The sequence below is a fragment of the Chaetura pelagica genome, unplaced genomic scaffold (genome assembly GCF_000747805.2).
Source record: "Chaetura pelagica isolate M959 unplaced genomic scaffold, ChaPel_1.0 scaffold45, whole genome shotgun sequence".
NCBI classification, from domain to species: domain Eukaryota; kingdom Metazoa; phylum Chordata; class Aves; order Apodiformes; family Apodidae; genus Chaetura; species Chaetura pelagica.
The window spans coordinates 1333564-1348953 of NW_009953217.1; the positions used below are offsets into that span (position 1 = coordinate 1333564).

The window sequence follows — 15390 nt, forward strand, 5'->3', positions numbered from 1 at the left end:
TGCTGATAATGCATTTTTTCAATTGGTAAAGCTGTTCTGAAGGACTGAAGAAGTACTAGTGCTGTGTATGCCTCTGGTCTCTTTCCTGCAGCATGCTGAAAACCAGGGTGTATTTTAACTCACTGTTAGCAGGAAGTTTATTTGCTACATGTCAGTCATGGTAAAAATCTCATCCTGATTTGTATGAATAATCTAATCCTGACTGCAAATAGTTATTACTTAAATGAGATGGAAAACAATCAGTATCTAGTATTTTAGTGAATAATCTAGAGATTAAGAATAAAATCTAGATGTACCAATTCACAGTTTATGGTTAGCATGTCATTTGCTGTATTTGGCTTTGGTGTTAGGGCAGATAGTTTCAATAATGCTATTTGGTAGCTTATTCAGCAAAATACAATGTTTATAGCTTTTAAACTGAGAACACCATAAACACTAATGAAAAGTAGTATCTAAAACCTTTAAACGTAGGATAAGGTTAATGTGGGGTTTTGAAATGCTGAGCAGTAAACATTTTCCTTAAGTTTACTTCTATTTAAAATTGAATCTCTGCAGATTTACATGCAAATTCTATCAAGTAGCAATCTTTGTTCAGCCATTGCTATCTGGATTTTTTTCATTAATTTGAAAGCATTTAGGGAAGGAAAAGAGCCAGTGTTTTTCTAACTGGGTAACCTAAAGTAAAATTGCTAAATCCATATGTAGGCACCAGACTATGATTTGTTTCTTAATGGGACTAATTATGCTTAGACTTGAGGGAGTTTACCAAATCTGAAATCAGGTGATCTGTGCAGGTATCTAAGACAAAATAAAGATCTGGTCCCATTCCTAGGTGTAGGTGCTCACCATGGGGGCATGTTAGTTTCATTTGCATAACGGTCTTGGGGAAATGCTGCTGGAATCTAGATTATTTTTTTTTCCTGAGAAAGAGATGTAGCTTTATGTATTGGAGAAGATTTGATTTATCTTCCTTAGATTTTCTCAGGTCAGTCCCAAACAGCAAGAAAGTTAGAGTAAGTTTATCAGCTTAACTGGATTAGTACCATACCCTTATTCTTAGCAGGAGTCAAACCTTCTTTACCTACTAAAAAACATGTTACTGAAAAGGAAACTTCTCAGGTTTTTTTTAAATGAGATTGGTAAAAAATATTTCACAAATACCTAACAGATGTTAGTATCTCCTAGCTCCTGTAATAATGTTGGGATCACTGATGTGGAACAATATGAAATTTGTTTTATGAAAAGATATTTATATATACATTTTTATCTTTGTGTTAATTGACCATAATGTATTGATGCACCTTAATATCTTATGGTTTTACAATTTTAATAATACCACTTTCCATTACATAATCACCCTTTCAAAGGCCCCAAACCATTTTTTGAGCAGTAGTTAAGGCCTCAGGCATTTCTTTTGCAGAAGAACTCTATTATTTATTTTATTTGTTACCTCTGCCTAGAAATGAGTGGCCTAAGGTGATTCAGCAGCTCTAAGAGAATTGTAGATACAGTACCTCTAGCATGGTATTACCTTACAATTATTGTGGATAACAAAACTTTGGTCTGAACTAAGAGTTTACCAACTTAGTGCAATTACAGTGAAGAGCTGCATGGTTTATTCTTGACCAGTTGATACGAAGCATTCAGTATTTCTGATCACCTTTGGTTCCACAAAGAGTCCCTTAGATTTTGATTACTGCAGATTTCTGAACTATAGTTTGGGAAAAGCTGATGCATTTTGAACAGCTAAAAAATATTTCCAGCTCTTTGCATTTGAAAGATCTTGGTTCTCTAAAAATATTTTGTATTAGTTCTCCTCTCATTATGAGCATGAAAGCTTTCAGAGGAACAGAGCTGACCAAGTATCTTGGAACAGCAGGTCATTTGGCAGCTATTAAGTTCATCATGCCTACTGCCGTGCTATGGGAGGTTGAAGCAGCAAGACAAGAACCTGTGTGGAATATATTTGCTCTTTACCTGTTCTGCTGTGGATTAAAACCAGATTTTTGGCTCTGAGCATCTGTGCATAAATCCAGCCTGAATGGGAGGGAAGTTATGAAATGAGATCAGCTCTGAAAAATAATAGTAACCACAGCTAATTTTAAAAAGGAATATAAATTGCTACCTTTTGAGCAGCCAAAGAAAATTAGAGGCTTGTATAGGCTGTTAGATTTTGCCAGATTTTATATTGATTTGTATTAAACTAGCTTTCTTCCAAGTCTGTTTCAAAACAGGTGTGAGCTCCATGCATATAGATGTTTAAGGTGACTGGGTACAGGATGCTGTGTAACAGCATTAGCTTAATCCATGTTACTAATATACTGACCTCCTTCTGACCTGAGGAGATTTTTACTTTTCTTGCTCCCTGAGTGTGTCTCCATTTATATTTTCTACTGTGGGCACTGATTGTGTTCTGGTGTCTGTGCTCAGATGATATGGAAACAGTTATCAGGTTGATACAACTTTTAGTGACTGCCTGGCTGGATTGGATTTGAACCAGGCATCTGGAGGAGCAATGTTCTTTTTAGATTTGCCAAATCTTCTGAGCCACAAGGATGACTGATAAGAGAAGGTAGCTAGAAAACAAGAATATTAATCATGTAAGTAGAAAAAAAAAAGTAGGGCAACTCATAACAAGTAAGAGCATTAAAGGGTAGTGTTTACTGTGCAAGGGAATCATCTTCCATGCTAGATGAGAGACAACTGTCTTCTTGAGAGACTCCCTGCAACACTTTCCCAAAGTGTGCTGTGTACATTGCTAGCGGTTTGCAGGCCACTGAAGTGGAAATCTGAACTAGGTCTCTGAATCCATGCAAGTGTGTAAATCTAAAATACGCACCATTCTCTTTTGAAATTGACAGCAGAGTTCCCACAGTTCTTGTTATTGCAGGCAGGAGTCTGTGCAAAGGACCTGATTTGAAGATCCCAGCTTGCTTTTCTGTAAACATTGTGTGATGTTGATGTTGGACAAGTTATTTGTTCTGTCTACATAATGGTTTCTTCACTGTAAAGTAAGGAGAATAGCACCTTTCTCCCTCACACAAGCTCTTCGTGATAACTAAGATACTGTGGCGGAGGAAGGGGATGCCTGATTGTTGCAGACAGCTATGGATTACCACAACAGTTCATGTGTTTATCGCAAGTCAGGACTAGGGTGCACAGGCAGAGTACATGTGAGCAGATCTGCAGTGTGTCCACTGTAGCTGGTTCTAATTAGTCATTTTTATGAGCTCCAGAGTCAGAAAAGAAATGAGGAGCCCTCCCCTTGTGTAGTTTCCTGTTTGCTGGGTGCATGTAAAAGAGATCTGGCCCTGATGTATGTTAATAATGAGCTGATAATGTAAGCCAGCTGAGAGATGTGGAGTTAGTCTGGTACGCTGCCAAGTGGGAGGTGAAAGTTCAGGAACTGACTCATGTTGCCAAGACCTGGTCCTGTGGAGAAGGTCTGCCCATTAATAGATTGAGTTTCTCATTAGGGCTACACAGCATATGCTTGCAGCTTTTGGGTTTCAAGCTGAAACCCAATACCAGTAAAAACTTGCTGAACAGAGCAACAGATTTACTGGTAAATAAAGGATTAAAGGAACACTTGGCAAGGTTGTTGGACTGGAAACCTGACTGGCCTTTGAAGATTTCTACATATTGTAGACCCTCTCTTAAAATTTATACCAAGAGACTTGTTCTGCTTTTTACTATGCAGCCCACAGGGTAGGAGTTTTACTTAGTCTGCTCTGTATCTATCAAGGGTATAAGGTTCTTATATCTGTCTTTTAAATCAAACACATACCACTGCCTCTGAAGTAAAATATCACAAAAACTGTTAGCTCAGAAGAGTCTGCTGTAAACAGGCTTCCCTCCTACCCCACTTGCAGGCTTGCAAGTACCATGCATTAGTTTTCATACTGAGTGGCTCAGCTTTTAGAGCATCTCTAAAACTACTCTTGTTCTCTTCCTTTCTTTTTGTTTGAATGAGGATCTCCAGGAAACTAGCACGACTGCCGGCTTGGATTACAGCATGTGATGTTTATTATAGCTGGCTGGAATGGAGTTTGTATGTGGCTAAACAGCTTTAGCAAATGGAAATGCAGACAGGTTTAAATAGACTTATAAAAGAAAGAAAAAAAATGTAGAAGTCCAAAAGCCCTAGAGCTGACAAGAGCGTTAATACAGTACTCTGGGACTTCAGGGTGGCATTGGCTGTGTATTTCTTTATTGAAAGAAAAATTATTCCCATTAAAATTTTGGTTCTTGAATGACATAATGGTTCCTGTAGCCCTGTGCTTCAGCTGGCTAGCTGTACCTGGGGAAGCATGGAGTCAGAAGGAACTGCAGGATTTGTGTTGTGGACTGGTCAGTGTAGTAATACTTTCCTTTTGCTTTTAATTAATCTGAGACTATTGTTTTGTTAACTAATGAAGGAGACAAAACTGCAAATATGGAGGCAGCAGTGAATTCAATCTAACCCCTCTTGCAACAGAAGGGTTTTCCTTTGTTCCTGTGTGCCCAGAAGCCACAGGAATCTTTAATCATTGCTGGAATCCTATTGTCTTGGTCCAGTAGCTCTGCTGGACCAGTCCTTTCTGATATAAGACATCTGGCTTCGGTAGAGTTACCACAAGAAGGTATATAGCTTTTTCCTTGCTCAGGCATCACATGATCAGTCAGACTGAAAGTAACGTCAAGAGTTGGATTTACAGCTTATCATATATAAATTACATGTATTTATGTCTGTGCACAAATGCGTTGCACATGTGCTTGTACACACAAGTTTGTATTTCACCATGAAGACATGCACTGTAGTTACATAAAGAACAATACAATTTATGTAAATAGGAACTAATGAAAGGATTTTTCTACCTCCAAAGAAGCTTGCATCAGTTGGACAGGCCAAGCTTGTGGTTGTGGAGTCCATTAGGAATTTGTAGGTTCAGCTGTACCTGTGAACCACTTATCTCTTAGTGGTAATGGAATTCCCATGGCAGAGAGACTCTTCTGAGAAGCACTGCCTGGGAACAAGCAGTTGGGGTCCAGTATAGATCAATGTGAGAAAACACATGGGTAGGCAGAGGCAGGCAAGGGGCTTGTTTGTGTGTTACCATGTGAGTGTTGCAGGCCTCCCTCCCTGCATGAGCACTGAGAGTCCCCACTGCTGACAGCAGGGACAGCCGTGTGTGGTGGCTCAGGGGCCAGCTGCAAGGGGAGGGAAAGCTGTGCTCAAAGCTGGAGTCTTGCAGCCTCTTGGGCTTTCAGTGTGCCTTGGTCTTACAGCATCTCACAGGCAATGGAGCCCCGAACACTTGTGATGAAGTCAGTGGCTTTTATTCAGCTGTAACCCTGTCCTCTGTCCTAGTCTTTGTCACCAGAGCCGACATGGTTCCCTGCTGCCAAGTCAACAGTGTGTTAGCGCTGCCAGTAGTGAGTGGAGAACCTTCACTGTATTGAGACATCTCTAGCCAGCTTCTCTATCCTTTAGAGGGCTGATTAAAACACCCTTAAGGTTTAATAGCATAAATCCGGAGAAGATCTTATGTAAACATATTCAGTGAGTGCTCATTAATCTCCCTTAGGAGCCAGGCTGAATGAGGATGAATTTCAAAGAAAGAAAATAATTAAAAATCTTTAAGGACTGCACCTGCTGGAAAAAGTTGTAGGATGCACTCTGTGGTTTTTAGCTGTGTGAATTCAGGATTTGTGGCAGGGATATGAAGGAGGAGGAAGATTTGGAAGTTACATTAAGAAAGGACAAAAACAGTACTTGCAAAATGCATAGCAAGGCTCTATTTCATTGATTTGCAGGGAGGTGTCACTGATTCTTGAGCAACAGCACTTTAGGAGCATGACACATTCAACCTCTTAGAAAGACAGTATAAATAATTTGCACTGTAAAATGTTGTCACACTCAGCATAACAATCTTGCATCCAACATTGTAATTTGTCTTTGCCAATGACTTTAAGGACACTTTAAAAGCAACAGTAAGGTTTTCTGCCAGCCCCAGAAAAGACAGACTTTCTCTTTTGTTCCTTCAGGGCTGTGCAGGCCAACTTTGCCTCTTTCATTCATGTCCTCCATCATCCCTCCTTGAAGACTCACAGACCCTTGTATGCTGCAGGCAGGTTCTTGTAAGGTATCTTCATCTGAGGCATGCCTTGGTTTTTGACTTCTGAATTTATTCCTCTGGCACAAACTTTGCCTTGGAAAGGAGAACTTGATCTCATTGGCTTCTGTATTGGCTTCTGTAATTTCAAAATGAATCGCTGGATGTCTTCTCCCAGGTGTGAGATATGTTCTCCCCAAACACCATCTGTATCTCAAGTGTGTTTTGGTTTGAGGCTTTCTAGGCAGATTATAGCAAGGTAATTAGAGCGAATAAGAAACTTTAGAAGGGGGCTTCTAAATCATTCTATCTTGAACAATAAAAATAGCATTAAAAATTGTTTACATAATTTTTTTTGCATTTCCTCACAATGATTTAGCATTCTATCATGTCTGCTTAGGTCCCTCTGGAGGATTGCTTCTTCTGGGTATCATTCTTTCTCTTGTAGTTCTGACTTTCCCATACCCAGTATGGGTATGGGAAACAACACCACAACACCACAACACCACAGCCACTGAAGTGCTTTTTTCTTCCTGTCATCGCTCCACCCACTCACTTCTGTAGCAGGTAAACTGGAGAGAACAGATAATAGAGTGGCTGAAGTTCAACTGATGTGGGGACTGGGGTTTAAGGAGTTTCTTCCCTCCTGCTTCTGCCTTTTGGTACTAATATTCACCAAACTGACCACCCAGTGACTACTGTGGAGAGCTGGGATGCTGCCAGAAAACTTTTCAGTCAGGACAGGACACTTGAGAGAAACAACAGTTTAGGGTTTGGGGAGCAGCTGTCACCCCAGTATCCATGGTCCTTTGCTTCATTAGCAGCAGCAGTTAGTACACCTTTTAGGAGATACACCTAAAACCAGCCCTTAAAGGTTCTATGACCACAATAACACCAGTGCTCTAACCATCCCCTTTAATCCCTGGGGAAGAAGGTATTTAACCAGATAAATTTCTACTTGGTTTCTGTCTTGCTGGTGTTCTGGTATGATGAGTTGCTTTGTCCTCTGTGACAAATAATTACTTGAAGGTTAAAGGTGACACGAAGTTAATTTCCCAAATGGGCGAGGTTGTCCCTCACCCCCTTAGCCTCATTTCTCAATTAAACTCATCATAAATCCTCACTGCGTTTTTGAAATGGAGATGTTTAGCTGGACTGTAGCCAGGATGGTGGGATGTTCTGGGATGTTTTAGGTCACCACATTTCTTTCTCAGGTGTGATGCTCAAATCTGCAACTCTTTCCAGAGGTCAGGAATTCCTGTTGCTGCAGTGTTGCCATTGCCTTGTGTGGGATTATTGGCTGTTTGCAGCAAAAAGTTTACATTGTCCAACTGCAAAAAATCATGCAGCTTCTGGCATATTTGTTATCAGTCTATTTACAAAGGAGTTTTGGAAATAGAAAGATTGGATTTGCAGATAGCGACATGAAATTAGTAAAAAATGTCTGACTTCTGTGCTTAGCTTTGATAGAAACTTCTTGAAAACTCAAATTAGTTACACTGCCTCAGTTCCTTACTTAGATCATGGGAAATGTTCTTCCATCTGTTGTGTATTTAACTGCTGAGGTGGGATGATAGGACTGAAAAGGGCTTTATTTCATGGCTGAGTCCAGACTCTGAGAATACAGGCCCTGAAACATGAGGTGCCAGTTAAGAGCATGTCTAGATATATCCTAAAAGTATTTTGTTAACCTTAGGGAAAGCCTGGCTCAGAGCTGATGGTAAGAAATATTTTTCATTTTCAGCCTTGGAATTATTCCCTGCCAGGTTATACCTCTGGGTAGTACCCCTGACACTATGTAATGCAGAGCAGAATGGAGACAGACTCAGTGTGGACCTTTTGGCATTAATGTAATACAATGTGTTGTTGATGTAGCTGGTTGGCTTGATTTTTAATTAGCATCAAAAATATGCCTACTTACTGGAAAAAATACCTCTTTCTTAGTGTGTGGCAAAGGAAAAGCATTGTGACTTACGGGTTGGGTCCTGTGTCCTCTCTACTCCAGCTTGCTGAGCTTTGTACTCTCCCTTCTTGTTGATTTTTGTGGCAGTGGAGAGTGCTGAACAAATTGCATCATTCAGGCTCTAGGACCCTAATCTCTTTTTAAACAAGGAGCTTGTGTAAAGCAATTTGATGTCTAAACAGAGGAGTCAGTGCCTATCAGCATCTAACAAAGACTGAAAGAGCAGAGGAAAGCACAGTGCTATTAAAAACTGAAGAGAGACAGGACAAGTAACTGATATGTTGCCAAGGCCAGAACTATTTGCTTCATGTCTGTAACTTACATGTTGTCATTTTCATAATACTTCAGTAATAATAATAAAAAACATCAGTGATATTCCTCTCCCTGATAATTTTGGCCTTCTGGCCAAGGTTTAAAGTTTTATGAGGATTTTTGTGAGCCCTCTTGTAGGGCTAAATTTGAGAACATCCTCTGTGGAGGCCTGTCTTTTACACATTTGCACACCTATGAAAATTAGACCTTTTCATCAGGGTGTCTTCAATGGGAGATAAGCAGTCCAGATCTCTAAACAGTTACTGGTTCAATTAGAAAATCCTCACCCTATTGCTTACTTATTCCTCACTTTGTGATTTCCACTGGATTATTTTTTGCCTGCTTTAAAGAAAAAAATAAATTAAATTAAAAAATGTTTTACCTAGTCTTCTTCTGATGAGCTAATTGTGTTTTTTAATCACAAGTCAATCAAATTGAGTGATACCTTCTCTCATTTCATTGCTAGAGAAATTGAGTTGCAGAGGTTTTCTGTGGGTACCATATGGTTCAAATGGAGCTGGAAATAAACTCTGGTGTCCTAAATCCTTCTCTTCTCTACAGCTATCAGATAAAATCAGCTTGTTATTTTTTTTTTTTTTTCTTTTAGTGCTGACACAATGAGTGAATGCAGAATCCGTGGAGTTTACCACAATGAGGCAGTGTTGGAACAAAAGGCCATCATATGACATCTTACCTATTTTATGTTGCTCACAGGACACTGACATTTGCAGCTTCTGGCAAGTTAAAGAAAGCCTGGGAACCTGAATGGTGTCTCTATAGAAGTTTTCCAAGCCTTATCTCTTTAACAAAAGCTTTCATTAGTGGAAGTTCAAGTTCCGGACATTTCTCTTTGATTCTAAACAGTAAACTAACTTAAATATGTCAGATGGCCTCAGCAGTGCAGGCAGTTGGTAATGTCAGCATGGGGAGTCGGAGTGATTTCTGAAACCTTCACTGACCTTTGCATATACCCGGTTGTTTTACAGACTTTTAAGGTCATCAACCAGTCTGAGAAAACAGTTTATAGATGTCAATCCTGAATGTCAGACAGTCTTTGGCTAGCACATCTCAGTTATATTAATTGAGGGTGATAGAGAAGATTTGCTTTAAAAGGATATTTTGGAATTTCTTCAGTCAAAGCATGAGATATATAGAACTGTGATCATCAAAAATTGAAGCTTGCAGACTATCATTAAAGCATTGGAAATGTATTTCTGATGTGTGGTCTTCTGAAAGATTTCCTTGTGTTTCTGAATTGGACTTTAAAGCATCTTTTTCTGTTTGTAAAAAGGCTGTACAGCACAAAACAGCTATTTGCTGTTTTATACATGTCTGTGTCAGTAATCCTGAGGAAAATGGAACAACCTGACAGATGTTCAGTAATGATTTATAATGCAGAAGTCTAATCCTGGTTTCTAACAGATAAATACTGAGACACAATGAGTTTTGCATATAGTTAATGACATTAATCTAGATGGTCTGCATAGCTTTCCAAACATGCAAATTATTAGTTTAAGTCTCTGTGCTTTCTTCCATGGCAATGAGCTCTATCATCTAATCACACTGTATGAAATATTTTTTAATCCACTTTGAATTCCCATCATTTAGTTTCAGTAACTGTCGCTTTTGTTTTTTGTGTTGTAAAGAGGTGCTGAAGTTTCTGATGTACCTGTTCTGCCTCTGCTGGAGAAGAATGGGGAACTGTTTACTTTTGTACTAAATCCACAAATGTCTGAGATCTAGCAAAGATTGTGGCTCTAGTAATATATAAAGGATAATTTTATTAAGGATATGCTCTCAGCATGTGAGAGAAGCCTGTTAAAGAGAATATTATTGCAGTTTTCATTTAACGAGCTACTGAATGCAATAACTTAATCTATCTCCCTGAAATAAAATAGGAAATTTGTTCAAAATAACTGCTTTTAAGGTCTTCTGACAGTCTTTGTGATGTGGTTTAATTGAATTCTGATCTAGGCTAAATAAGATTCCATCTGTATCTGGGCTTAAAAAGTCTGGTTGGTTACCAAGGGTGTGTAGTCTTTTATGTATATAAATAGGAATGTACCATCCCAGGTTAATCAATAAAACACTGCAATTATAAACTTATCCTTGGACTTCAGGTCTTAGTTTAATGAAATGTGGATTCTAGAAAGAACTGAAAATAATTTCATTAGCAATCATTTCTGTGATGAAATTGTCCTCATTGGGAGCTCATAGAATATTTGAGAAGAGACTGCAATTTGCTTCGTATTTTTGCTAGATGGATTTCTTGGGCAGATGTGTTTCCACAGTTTAACTTCACAATTTTTTCTCAAGCATTCACCATAAGGATTTGACACTTGACGTTGCCTATGTGCAATGAGTCAGTCTTCTCTCACTGGGTAAGAAAGCATATCTGATGGGCAAGCATGAGAAATAGAAAACATGGCTTCTGCAATTATCCTATCTGTAGCTTTTCCAATTCATTTTGTTGAATGGTCGTAGAACTACAGATTTTAAGCCAGAAAGGAGTATGAGGCTCCAGTTATCCTTGTACTTAAACAGTAACTCATCCTGGGAAACAAGTAAGTTTCAGAAAAGAATCCAACATTGGTATGAAGACAGACAAGCTATTGGTCTGTTTGTTATACTGGGTAATCAAGCTCACAGTTAAAAATATGTTCCATATTCTGAATTTGAGCTTGTTTGGTTTTAAGTTCCACTCAGTCTTTCTAACAGTAAAAATCCTTTTTCTAAATGTTAAGAAAAGGGAACATGAAATTACAGGTAAGGTCATTCTGAGGTCTAAATATGTATTTGCTGAGCTCTAGTTCAAAGAAAAATACTTGCTACAAAGGCTTTGCATACTCTGAAGCCACTAAATGTGGTGCTGGTGTAAAAAGATTAAGGGAAAATGAACCAGAAAACATACTTGTTGTTGTTTTGTGGTGAAGGAAACCTCTGTGCTGATCCAAGTGCATTTTTTTTCTACTTCTATCCTTTCCTTACTCTATGTTTCCTGAGCTGGAATATGTGATTTACTGTGCAAGAGCAGGCCGGGTTTGTAGGGGAAGATGGAGTCACATTCAAGGATGGGGACTTCTGTGAGAGAATGGTTTGTGTTCTGTGCATATAGTACAGTGATGTTCCTTGGGTGCAGGGGCAGCATGGGAATGGGAGTCCAAGTAAGGAGAGGGGATAATATTTATAGGGTTTGTAGAATTTTATGTGGTGCTGGTACTGTAAATATTAGGGGTTTATTCTTGGAATTATAGTGGCATGGAATTTGGGCAAACAAACAAAAAAATAATCAGTGAGGCACAGCATTCAGTTTTAGCTGTGTTTAGGAATGGAGAAACAAGGCACTGGATACAGCTGTTAGAAAAAGGAAAGAGAAGATCCTGCTTTAAAAGTTACAGAACTCTTGGTGGAAGCCTCAGCTGTGCTTGATATTCTAGGGTAAGAGGAGAATACAGAGGGATAGAAATTTGTCTATTTCTTTTCATAAGGTTTGTTTCCTGGAAGGAGGAATTATAAATGTGCTTTTATGAGGGCAATACAAGGTGCAGAGAAAGCTTCTCACATTACTCCTCCTTTTCATGTCTTCTCCTTCTCACTGTCTCTCTCTGGCTAGGAGTCTTCTGGCTGAAGGGACAGGCAGATGATTTCCTTGAGGGCTCGGTGGCTCATCAACATCACTTGGTGAAGATACGTGGCCATTGGCCAGTGATCTCCCGCCCACAATTTAAGCCCTTAATTCTCTGTCCAAAAGAAAGTTGTTTCAAACCAACTTCACAAAAAAATGGCCTAAAAATGTTAAGCTTTTGTGACTGTTGCAGTGAATCCAGCACTAAGGGCTCCAGCTCCAGATGAAATTCCCCCAACAAAAATTCCTCTTACACTGGAATCCAAGTAGTAATAATATGGATCAGAATTCATTATTTCACATCCAGCTCCAAAAATGAACTTGCTAGATCATAGGAATTTGAGCTGGGCTGTCACACTGGAGCCAGTGATGTGCTTAACAGATGCCTGTTTGGGTTCAGATGAAGTGCTGCAGAAGCACATGATGCCAGAAGAAGGATTAAAAAGTCACTAGGCTGTTACAAAGGAGGAGTAATTAGTTGTAAGCCTTAACTTTTGTTCTTGGCTAATACTAGCTTTGCTTGAGGGTTTTTAATCTTTTCCATGCTGGACTTCATCTCTGGACAAATTGTAATTCTTGATAATGCAGAAGTGTAAAGCACTTACTGCCTACTCAGGAGTCAGGTCTGCTGTAGTCAGAGTTAGTTTTCATACAGAAATGGTGTTTCCTCATTTCCTTTTGCACCCTTGCCTGCATTCTTGATTTCCATTTCTGCCTGTGAAAGCCCTTATGGAATGGGAGTTTCATAACAACTATTTTTTCTTCAAGGATCAGGACTCCTGGATGTAGCATCTAGTGTTTTCTCAGGATATTTACACCCTTTAGGTAAACTGTCTGAGGAAGTTCAACTTCATGGTATAAGTTTTGTTTGTATATGTGTTTGCTTGTAGCACACCTGTCACAGAGACCTGGTTCCATTTTACTGATACAGTTGTGCCCGTCCTAGATGCTGAACTGGCAGTGAAGTATTGCTCCCACGACTGATACTGTCATATGGATAAAAGTTTAAATGACACCTTCCTTTAATATGAGCCTCTGGAGCTGTGTTTCAGTGGTTGGGCAGAAAAAGGTTTAAAGTGGAGAAATCTGTTCCAGAGCATGTGAAAGCACTCATAGGATGGGCTTCTCCTCCCCAACACGCAGTCTACTTGTTTTTCAAGTAGACAAAGTCATCTTATGCTCAATGGTTCTTTAAAATAATAACTTGTGATATGAAATTCAGAAAAACCTTGGCATATTGTTTAAATAGACTTGCTGATAAATAACTTTGTTGCAAAATGTTCTCTGGAAACTAAGGTAATTAATTATATGAGGACATGAAGGTTTTTTGGGTAGAGATGAAGAATACAGAACAAACCCCTTAAATAATGGCCTGTAGTTGCTGATGCACATGGTTGAGATTCTAAAGTAAAATGGACAATTTTAACTACCAGTTTAATTAGTAAAAGTTTGTCTCTGGCTGTAGAAGAGAAGCTATCTTGGTTCTCCTGGGCAATGTTCCTGCAGGGGCAGTGATCAGGAGTCCTTGAGGGGCTGTATTGATGTACTAAATACCTTATACATGCTGTAACTGAACAGAAAGATTGGAAGTACAAATAATTGATCATGCTGTGGAAGACCCTTTGTACATCACCTTATTTTTGTCAATGCTAAATGCAAGGTAGCATTAAAACATGCATTTTTTTCTTTTGTTAAAATAATGCACAGAAAGGGATCAGCTATATCTAAATATGTAGCTACACTTAAAATTCTTTTTGCATTAAATAATACTTGTCCCTAACTTTCCAGATAGCCCCTCTAAAATGTCCCTTTGAACCTATAACCACGTTTGATCTAACTCATCACCTTTTCTTTTTTAGTGACGGAGTGTCGGATGGTCTTGGACAATAACCAGAAATTCTCTTCATTACCAACATACCTACCTGTGAGCTATCGGATCTTCAGTGCTGAGACATCTTTCTTTCTCAAAGAAGCCAACCAGGACTTCATGAGAAATTCCAGTTTGCAGTCCAGGGTGGAATCATTCTTCCCATATAAAGCCAGGAGACCACCTGTGTTAAATGCCAGCTATGGACCTTTTTCTGTTGAACAAGTTGTACCCCAGGACCTAATGTTAACTTCCAACTTTTTTGGATCTGCCAACAAGTTTACTTATAACTGGAAACTTCAGGCCTACATAATGAGCAACAAAATTTACCTGAGCAAGCCCAAAGTCCAGGTCCTTTTCTACATCGTGGGCAGGGACTGGGATGACTACAGCACCACGGACCGGCTGCCCTGCTTGCGGGTGTTCGCCTTCCGAGAGACGCGGGAAGTCAGAGGCAGCTGCAGGCTGAAAGGGGATCTGGGGCTGTGTGTGGCAGAGCTGGAGCTCCTGCCAAGCTGGTTTAACCCCCCCATGGTTGTCACAGGCCGTAAGAAGCCACCAGATCAGTTTGAAGGGAGCCCTGTGGAGCTTTATTATACCATTCAACCAGGAGATGAGAAGGGAGAATGTACTGCTGAGGATGTAAGGAAAGGAAATGCTATCCGGCCAGGAAAAGATGGCATGGATGAAACCATGTCCCACTTACAGAGGATTGGATCTGTCAGCCTCCATCGAGGCCAGGAGACTTCCCAGCTAACAGAGCTACGGCTGGATAGTAATATTGTTGTCTGGTTGCCTTCTAAGCCTGTCAAACAAGGAGAAGTTGTGAATGTTTATGTGACAATTGCCAACAATTCCACAGTGGATCAGTTCATACTAAGGTATGGTATGTTTTTGCATGTTCCTAATGTAACACACAAAAATGGGAACATGGGGCGAATCTCAACAAATTTGACGTTAATCCACACTGAAAGTTGCTCCTGTTCACTGAAATACATTGTTTTCTTCATTGAAAGCTGTGGAAGCTTCCATCACTGAGGGTCTCTTAACCATGCCATTTTTCACACGCCCAGATTATGCAACATACAAGATGTGGCACTTCACTGCTTTATTGGGGCCATTTCTACACAATGACAGACAGTAAGGCACCAGAAAATTTCTCTGCTTTACAGTGCTTTTAAAATCAGGTTTTTATTGCACAGGCATGGAGTTTAAATGTAGCAAAACTTCAATTACCTACTTTTCTTTAAGTGCTCTAGCAGTGCTTTGCCTCTCCCACACAGAGTGATTTTGTTAAGAGAGCTCTTTAAGGAGGAGTTTAGCTATCTCCTTGTATTTAAGTAGCATTTGTCTTTGCCAACACATACATCCTTTAAAATAAAGCCTAATGTGTTTGATATTGCTGTTGATTGTAAGGGACTGTTAGAAATGAGGGCCATTATTTTGGACAGGAGTGGTGAATACAGGACCTGAGAACACAAGAAGTGCCTTACTGGGTCAGACCACTTTCCTTTTCCTTTTTCTTAAG

The 15390-nt window shown here is 39.5% G+C and overlaps 1 protein-coding gene across 1 annotated transcript in view; it reads left to right on the forward strand.

Moving 5' to 3' along the window:
* Positions 1-15390, forward strand: part of TMEM132C (transmembrane protein 132C) — a 196168-nt gene that overhangs the window by 56233 nt on the left and 124545 nt on the right. Inside the window, exon 3 of the mRNA XM_009997683.1 lies at positions 13855-14743. Coding sequence (XP_009995985.1) covers positions 13855-14743 — 889 coding nt within the window. The remainder of the gene's footprint in view (positions 1-13854; positions 14744-15390) is intronic.